This window comes from Apaloderma vittatum, unplaced genomic scaffold, assembly GCF_000703405.1.
Source record: "Apaloderma vittatum isolate BGI_N311 unplaced genomic scaffold, ASM70340v1 scaffold23127, whole genome shotgun sequence".
Classification (NCBI taxonomy): domain Eukaryota; kingdom Metazoa; phylum Chordata; class Aves; order Trogoniformes; family Trogonidae; genus Apaloderma; species Apaloderma vittatum.
The window spans coordinates 20,458-29,787 of record NW_009727007.1 but is presented as its reverse complement, the minus strand read 5'-3'; the positions used below and the strand labels follow the sequence as shown (position 1 = coordinate 29,787).

Genomic DNA, 9,330 nt, shown 5'->3' with positions numbered 1-9,330 from the left:
CTGCCCGTGGTGGTGCTGTGGTATTACTACCTCACCCACAGGAGGAAGGAACGGACTCTCTTCTTCTTGAGCCTGGGGCTCTTCTCCTTAGGCTACATGTACTATGTGTTTCTCCAGGAGGTGGTTCCCCGAGGCCACGTGGGGCTTTCCCAAGTGGTTGCTCTCACCTGCGGGTTAATTCTTATGCTTGCAGCCTTGTCTCGAGCCAAGAAAGACCCTGGCTACCTTCCGATCCCAGCAAGCAACGAGAAGTCATCATGCCAGGGTTTGCCCAACAAGAGTGTTAGAGGGAGCTCCAACGGGCTCCGTGGCATTGCTGCATCAGGAGCTGCCAGTGGGCGCACTGTGAATGGGGAGGCTAAAGGCGCTTCTAGGATGTCAGCTGAGGAGTCAGGAGGTGTAAAAAAGGACTGGTGCACCAAATGCCAGCTGGTCAGACCAGCCCGAGCAGGGCACTGCCGGCTCTGTGGCAGGTGTGTAAGGAGACTGGACCATCACTGTGTCTGGTAGGTTTTGCACTGCTGAGGTTACTAGATGTGTTCTCTCTCTTCTTCTCTTCCTCTCCTTTTAAAGTTAGGGTTTTTTACAGCACAGTCAGATGGGCTTGCATTCGTTATGTGCATGACCTAGTGACATTCTCTAAACCAGTGAACTTGTATTTGCTGTGTTTAAAGAACAATTTAAACTTTCTTGTAAGTGGGTTGACCTGATAGCTCACAGGTTCTATAGTATGCTTCAGAATTGCCTTTTGTTCTTTACTGGTTTCCATCTAGGGTTGGTTTTTTTGTGTTGTTTTTTTTTTTAGACTTGGTCTGTGGAGCAAATGCAGTCCTGAAACCAGTAGGGTATAGATGCATCTTAGCGAAGGATACAACGCTTGCTAAAAGTTTGAGGCAAATAGTCTACCACCGTTGCACTACTAGTCTATTGACTTGTGCCTATAACCTTTCTATAAAAAGCTGTAAAACTTGATTGTGTTTCAAAGTTCTTAGCTTGTGTTGTATAGAAGCACCTTGGAAATTAGGTTTTCTGAGAGCTGGGGGAGGGGAAGAGGAAAGAGAAGCTGGTTTATTTTCTTTTTAAGTAAAGTAATCTCTTCTTTCCTTTTGGAGGATTAACAGCTGTGTAGGGGAGCAGAATCACCAAGCATTCATCCTTGCGCTCTCCTTCTTCATGCTCACCTCTGTGTATGGGATTACGCTGACCCTGCACACCATCTGTAAGGGCCGAACTCCATTTGTGGCATTGTTCTACTGCCCTGGAGCCTATTCTGACTACAGGTGAGATCTCTGCCAGGGAGAGGGCTGGGGTGGGAATGGGCTTAGTCAGGCAGCTTAGCTCCTGTTCCTCATTCTGCACTCCAGGCCAGTGCTGTTGGCTGTCAAACCTGACCAAAAAGTGCTCTCTGGAAAGCAGTACTGCGTTTGCCAAGGTGGGGAGCCTGGACTTGGACAGGGCTCACCATTTGTTTAGAAGTTGTTGGAGGAGCTGGGATTTGAAGTCTTGATATATTGTGTCTTATACAGATGTATCCTTAAATATATCTGCCCCTAGATGCAGGTAATGGTCTGACAGTCTGGGATCTGTGTGCTGTCGCTTCCTCTCATCCCTCACTGTTTATCTAGAGACTGTGCCTTCAAGTTACCTGCTTAGAACAGACAGCGTTAATATGCTTTTTCTGGTGGGGAGAGTAGTGAGAAGTGTTGGACATGAATTCAAAGACTGGTGCTACCACTAATGAGCAGAGCATGCTAGCACAAGTGACTTCACCTTCTTCTGTACTCGTTTCATGATCTACCAAGTGTGAGCATTGTTGCGTCCTTAAATAAGGACCGAGTACCTTTATAACAGTAAGAGCTAGGTAGAGTGATAGCAATGTGCAAAAGTAGCTGTGGTAGCACTAAAAGCTCTCATTAAGTAAGCCCTGAAGCTTTAATTTTGAGAAAGCCTTTAAGGATTATCTGATGAAAGCAGCAAAGTGAGATCACTGTGGCAGATGTAGACAGGGATTTGAAAGGATAGTGATTACCAGGGAAAGTCACTCTAAAGCAGCTGCTCCAAAACTAAATGGCTTCCTTCCCATCTTTTTCCCTGCTGCCAGCTCTGCTCTGTCGTTCACCTGTGTGTGGTACTGTGCCATTGTAACAGCTGGCATGGGATACATCCTCCTTATCCAGCTGTTGAACATCAGCTACAACGTGACTGAGAGGGAAGCTCGGCTGGCTCTGCGGGACAACACTGGGCGCAGGCTCTTGGGTGGGTTAGTGATAGACACTGGCCAGTACAACAGGGGTTTCCTATGCAACTGGAGCCATTTCTTGAGCCTGGGATCTTCTCCTCCACAGCGCTCTGCTGAGGACATCGTGTGACACCCCTCTTTCTGCAGATGATGTTGACTGACTTTCTTTAGCAGGAGAATGGCCCCTTCCACTAGAACTTCCTCCTCCTACACCCATCCTTTGTGGTCGGTGCAGGGGCTGCATATCCCATCACTGACAACCTCGGAGGCTTTCCCGGGCAGAATGGTTCTCCATGTGCTACCAGCCAGCAATAGGATGCAGAAAGCCATATGCACAAACCTGGAGAGAAGGAGCGTGCTGCCTTTTTTTCCACTGGGGAAACTTTGCTCAGCTCAGCAGGAGAAACAGCACAAGGTTTTAAGAGCTTGAGTTTTTCTTAGGTGTGAACCTTGGCATCAAGATGAACCCACTGTTGAACTTCAGAATGTGCACTAGTTCCTGCAGAGGTTAAGGAATCCCTGGCTCACACTGACGTGTGACATTTCAGACATGTCAGGAGCATGAACTTTTGACGCAGAGTAACAGATGAGTGGCTGCAGAAGCCAGGCTTTTTGGTTAAAAGAGACTGTCTAGGCAATCACTGAGCAGCTCCCTCCTCTCTGGTGCATTTATTTATTTTTTTAATCTTCTGTTCCATCCAGCTGTATACATGCTTGTAATAAGTGCCTTTGTGAGCAACGTTCCTGTAGGGCTTTGTAATATTCCTTTATCTCTTGACTCCTAAAGTCGTTATTCCATCCCTGTCTGCCCAACTGGGTGAAAAGACATTGCTGTCTTTGTTCTCGTCATTTTTCCTGCACGCTGGGTCTCTGTTGGTCTGAAGGCTTGGCTCATCTCCCTCAAAGTGTTTCTGCTCTGATTATGGATTATGACATGAAACAGCAGGTAGATATAGCAAATAAGGCGATGTTTTAAAGTAACGTTGGACTCTGAGGGGAAAATGAGTGCTGTCTGCTGTTACTGTAGCTTTATGGAAACTACCTTCATCTGTGAGAGAAGGGAGTCTGTGGGAGAGCAGACTATTCTGCTCTAACAGTGTTTTTGGTAGGTAGCAATAACACAGTGATCCTGTGTCCTCTCAGCCCAGTCACCATGGATCTGCCTGACTGTAGATCCGTTTTCTCTAGCCAGTAGGCCAAGAAACACTTCAGTCTCTGTGTATATAGGGAGAGGATGTGTTGGAGGTGTCTGGTTTTGGGGTAGATGACTTGCACTGGCAGGTGAATGAATGTGTTATATGTGCCCTGCACTTGTTCCTTATCAGCCTGCAACTGTATTATTGCCCAGACTTGAGCTTCAGCTGAAATCAACAAGGTTTTAGTGGCAAAGATTTCTAGGGGTTTTGGGGTGTTGTTGTTTTTTTTTTTGGATTAGATTTTTTTGCGTGTTTTTTGGATGCTTTTTGTTTAAATCCTTTGTGTGTGTTGTTGGCCCTGCAGTATTATGAAAGATCTGGATGGAAGAGTCTAGGACCGTGGTGCAAGAGTTACAGTTTGGGCTTAAGACGCAGAGGGAAGAGTCTTTGTTCTGTCTGCAGATGTTGAGATGCATATGTAGCATGCACAGCGGATCGTACCTACCCGTAACTCTGCCTGCGTGGCAGGCAGCTGGGGGATGTTGGCTGAGTGATACAAATTCACTGTGCACTGCTGTGCATTATCTCTGAAGAACGGCTGGGTGGAGTGTGGTGCTGAAAGGCATCAGCTTTAGGGGTTGTCCCTTGAGATCCCCACCATATTTGGTGTGTGTGCTCCTGATTACGTGTCCCACTTTAAGGTGAAGACCATGTCTCTTTGCTTTGTTTGGTTTCCTCAGCTGGTGCTTTATATCCAGCAGAAAATTAAGGAGTAGCTGCACTTAGAATGTAGCTGTGCAGAGAGAGTTACTGACTTACTGAATGTCCTGTATCTCCTCTTAGCCCTTTTTTCTCCCTGTGACTTTTATAGAGGTAAAGGAGACATCTTTCTTCCTGCCTCTAACCAAACACTGAGGTTTCTGGCCACTTCCCTGGCCCAAATGTGAAGAAAAAAATAAAAAAGCACCCAGCTCAACTGTGTTAACACTTCCTCTATGACCTTCTGACTGTTTGGAGCTTGATCCTAGAAGTTTAAATATACATAAAGACCTTGCCTCCACATGAGTTGTCTGTAAATGTTTCCGTGGCATGTATGCATTTTGTGGTGTCTGCTGAGATGAACTGGAGCTGGGCAACTGTGGAGATGAGGATGCTGTGGACTAGCAGGTTTGTGATCTTTTTAGATCTTATCCTGATGGTGCTTGGAAAGATAAGGCAGAATGACCTCCTGGGCTAAAGGAACCCCTGCAGTGGAGTGGCACACCTCTCTGTCCCTGTGAGTTACATGTGCAAAAATAAGTTGTGCCCAGGAGCTGAACAAAGTCTGAGAGCGTTTACAGTTTTGAGATAAGTGGTTTCTCAGAGTCCTGCTACTCCTGATTGAGAGTAGCAGGACTCTCGGAAACTGTGAGAAAGCAGAACAGATCACAGGTAATTTCCCTGGCAGTGCCTGACCCTGATGTGCTCACTTTTTCCCCCAGGCAGAGATTGGTTACTACTTTGCAGCCTGTCTGTCAGTGTCCTTTGTCTCTTAGTAAAAGAGACTCTCTTAGTAGTAGTCTGCCAGGCAGTGTGGTCTTTGGAGTGCAGGTTAGGAAGGATGGACCTTGGTGTAGTAATGGTGACTTTCTTTAAGGACATGACTTTTGCTTACTATCCTGGCTTCTTCCTGAGAGGATTTACCTTGTGAATGCCTTAGGAGATCGGAAGCATAAAGTAACTGGATATCTAAAAGGAATCTAAAAGGGTGGAACTGTTGCAAGCTTCAGATGCACGCTTTAGAGCACTTTTAATAGCCCTGCGAATTATCGAGAAGCCACCAAGGGTAACACTTCCTTTTGCACTTAGAACAAAGGCAGACTGTTATGATCCCTTGTGCACTAAAGGAGAATTTATTTTCTGAGTATTTTCTTGCTGAGCTTGTTATTGGCCATGCTGGTAGAAAAATGTTAAAACTTAGGTGTAAAGAGTCAGTCCTTGGGCTCACTGTGTTAGTAGCTGCCTAGGTCCCTGTTGCCTGGGTGTTGGAGCGGTGGGAGCCAGCTGCATTTGGCAGGTGACTTGTGGGTTGAGTGTGTGACCTTGAGGCAAGGACCAATGTCTCACCTGTAAATCTGCATGCACGTATCTGGCAATGCAGAAAACAGGACCTTGCTGGCCCTTAGAAAGTTCTCCCTGTGTAAGAAGAGAGGACCTAGAGCTGGTCAGAAGCAGGAAAGGATTTTTGGTAATAGCTAGCCTTGATGTTTCTCTTCTCAGATTCGGAAATTAGTTTATCCTGCTTTAACCACAACCTTTTAAAGAGGCATTTGTGTTTGACAAACAGCATGGACTTCTGCAGACCAGGGCAACTCTTAAGGGGCTGGGGTTCTGATGTTGCTGCTGTTGTAATGTTAAACCCTCTGTGTCCAAATGCTGGCACCCCACCGTTTGGTGACTGTACTAAGAACTGCACACCATTGGACACAGCCTGTAAACGGTGCCTCGGCACTTTTTAACTGTGTCCACTTACATCGTGCTTTTTCGTAGGCAAGTCACAGGTCCCCACATCGACTGCTCCTCCATTTAACTTGTCCTCAAATGACAAAAGTCACTGGTGAGCCTGTGTTGGTGCTGCTTGTGACTCCTAATCACATTTCAGCCTTCATGCTGTGATGGTGCTTTTTTCTTTTTCTTTTTTTTTTTTTCCTAAGTAGGTTGCTTTCAAGTGTCTTAATGAAACCATTTGCTGAAAAATTTCTTCTGAAGATAAAATGGATACTGCCTCACTGCCTAATGTCTTAATAACATGCTTGGTTTTTTCTTTCTATATGAATGTATATTGCCTCATTAGGGCAGGAAGTGTGCGTGATTATGAATGTGTTTTCCTGTATTGCTTTCAGTAAAAAACTACAGTTTCCTAGGATTTTCTTCCACTATCAGGATGTTTGTACAGCAAAAAGCTTTCTGTGAACAGGTGAGGTTCGCTCTGAAATGTGGAAATTTAGCTTCCTGAGATCTTGTCTATATGGAACTCCTCTAATGATAATATGAAGAATGATGGGCTCTGGATCTGTCTGCCTTGGAGAGTGGAGGTTTTTGTATTGTATCTGTTTTCTTTTTTTTTTTTTTTCCCCATTAAGCTTTAGGAAGAAACTTTGTGAAATGTATTTGTGAACTTTGTTGGAAGGACTGGTGTGTGTGTGTGTGCGTGTGTGTTTGTGTCCATGTTGCATTGTATTCAGTGTTTCCAAATGGATACAATTATGAATGAAAATAAATTATTAGAACTGATCTGTGGAGTGGCCTGTTGATTTATGCTAACATGCTCAGCCAGGTCAAATGACCAAAAAGCTGCCATCATCTCCTGGCTGTTTAGCTGTGTGCTGGACGTGGGAATAAGGGAACAACAGGCTAAAGAGAAGCTAGGCAGCAACTGTTCTTCCAGTTCTGCAAAAGCTGACCTTTGAGTTTGTTGGTGTCAGGATGAAACAGAGACCTGCTAGCAGTTCTCACCACCCTGGAAACTAGAGATATTCTCCTGCAGTGGGGATTTGAACAGGGATCTCCCATCCCATGAGCAGTCTATTATCAGTATTTGATGAGGTTCCTAGCCTTTTTGTATAGTGTCTTGCTTTCCCTCCTATACCTGCCCACACAATGCATCCAGAACCCTCAAAAGGGACAATCTCTTACTTTCAACCCTCTTGTAAGCCATGCTTGGAAATGAGATGGATGTTCTCTGTGCAGGTAGTAGGAAGAGATGCACCCTTTGATTCTGTCAGTATCTTGGGATATGTGCTGAAAGGCAAGATGACTTTTAATGAGTAGAATTACAGGTGCCTTTGATTGTTCCCAGAGCTCTGCTTTGATTTGCCTGGATGGCACTTCTATGTGCTGTTCAGCTAGTTCTTTTTGAAGATGACTGACAAGTAAGGACCTTGCACTAGCAGTGAACCACGTTTGTAGTTAGATGAGAGTGGTGTGTGCAGGAGGGTGTCAGCCACCAGCTTCGTTAACTCCAGTGCTGATGATGGGGACACATGAGACTGCTATCTCTCCCCAGATTTTATTTTACTTTTTTTTTTCCCTTGTGGCTTGCCATGTTGTCTCGGCACAGCAGGAGCATGTCTGCAAAGGCAGTTCATGTGCTGAGAAGGCCAAGATGCACTACTGCTGCAGATGTCTGTGAAGCATAAACAGATCTGTGAAGATGTAAGCTGTGGATCAGATGTGTGCTGTAGGTCATGGACCCTTCCCAGGATAACTAATGCCCCCAACTACAGTCTCGTTTGCCTGGGGGGAGCAGAGGAAATTGTTTAATACTTCAGGCATTGAAGAAGGCCCAGGTCAAACTGGATTTGAAACAAAGAGACTAGTGTACAGGTTTACTGAGAAGGTATTTCTGTAGCCAAGGTTTTTGTGAAATCATGTAAGAAGTCTGGAGGGCAGATGTTGGCAAGGGACAGGCTTGGGAAGAAGAGGAGTTGGTAATCACTTCAGGGTTCTGCTTCTGCTGTTGTACCAAAGCAAATAGCCTTCCCCTGCTCCCTGTGCAGGAAAAGGAGAATCTGGCTGTGCAGCCACCTGCCTCTCTTGCCAAGAAAAGGAAGGAGCTGACAGGCAGGAGCGTGCCTGAGCTGTGAGAGTGTGGGCTGATGACCAGCATTAAGGCATTGACATCTGCATCTAACCAAGCGCTGGAGCAGAAGGGATGCTGTGGCCCAGCTGGAGGCTGAAGCTGTTCAGGCGCTCTTGTGTGTCACCCTCCTGCTGGGAAATGTTTGCTAGAGCTTTAATTTGCAAAATGCTAACATCATGCCAGGGATTTTAGGGGTGTTCTGTGTAGTCTATCCACCAGCCTTGCTTCTGTCAAGGAGGTACAAGTTGTTTCAGCCAGGCATGGATGGAATGGGGAAGTTGAGGTGCTTTTCATCTCCCCTTTGATTCAGACCACATTTGGTGTGAGTGTGCCTGATCTTTGAGCATCATCCCTATCCTTCAGATCGCTCAGATGGATCTGGCTGAGGCTTCAGCTCCAAGCTAGCCTTGAGTTAGCAGTAGGCAAGGGCAAAGGGATGTCAAAGCACAGCTCCTCCTGGATCTTTTAGCTTCTTGTTGCTGGAACTGCCATGCCAAAGAGCTTCTTACCAGGACAATCTTTTTCAAAGCTATTAAGAATAGTAGAAAAAATCCTAGAAGGTGAGAGTATTGGAGATGGGCCAGTTCCAAAAGTAAGTGTTGACTGTACTTCAAGTTCCTTATGGGGAGTTACACTCCACATAAGTAGCATTATTTTCATGGATGGCGAGTGGGCAGTGAGGTGAGTGGGAGCTGTGAGCCTGAAGGATGAAATGTGCTAGTGGCATTGCCAGGGAAAGAATCTGCAGTTTAGTAACCCAGATGCAGCCATGAATAGCCAGTGGTTTGGGGCACCCCTTCAGCAGTGAGAGATGTAGGTTCAACGCCTGCTCGGCCTGTTGCTTAGGGCTGCACGTGGGTTCATCCACTCACTGCTCCATACTCCTGCTACTCTCTTTACAACTGCAGCATGTCCTGTCTCCTTCCAGCTGTCCTGCTGTCTTCCCTTGAGCTGAGGAAGCCCTTGCTTCCTCACCTTTCATCCTCTGGGTCATTATCCATTATCTTATGCTGTGAATCTAGATAGAGGGTAGGCTAGAGGCTTCCCCTGCTGTGTTCAGTGCTAAGCCTCAGAAAGGAGGAAGTCAGCTTAGGTAAAGTAACATGGGAGCATTGAGGGCTGGTCCAGAAGTGTTCCAGGAGCCCATTAGGCACTATGTGGGAGAGGCTTCCAAGGGCAGAGTGTGTACGAAGAGAAAGTGGACTGTGGCTGCTATTAGCACCAAGTGTGGCTGCTGGCTGCACTGGGGCATTAGTTTGGGAGCTCTGTTCCTTCCTTCCTCTTTGCCTTAGCCTTCTGTGAAAGATGCTACCTTTCTGCAGTGCCCGCTCTTC

The 9,330-nt window shown here is 46.2% G+C and overlaps 1 protein-coding gene across 1 annotated transcript; it reads left to right on the top strand.

Annotated features, from left to right (window-relative positions):
* Positions 1-3: 3 nt before the first annotated feature.
* On the top strand, positions 4-2,663 carry ZDHHC23 (zinc finger, DHHC-type containing 23; the record flags this gene model as incomplete). Its single annotated transcript, XM_009873517.1, has 3 exons — positions 4-506; positions 1,113-1,280; positions 2,102-2,663. Coding segments are annotated over 3 exons (939 nt in total), but the record flags the coding sequence as incomplete, so codon positions are not given.
* Between the last annotated feature and the right edge of the window lie 6,667 nt (positions 2,664-9,330).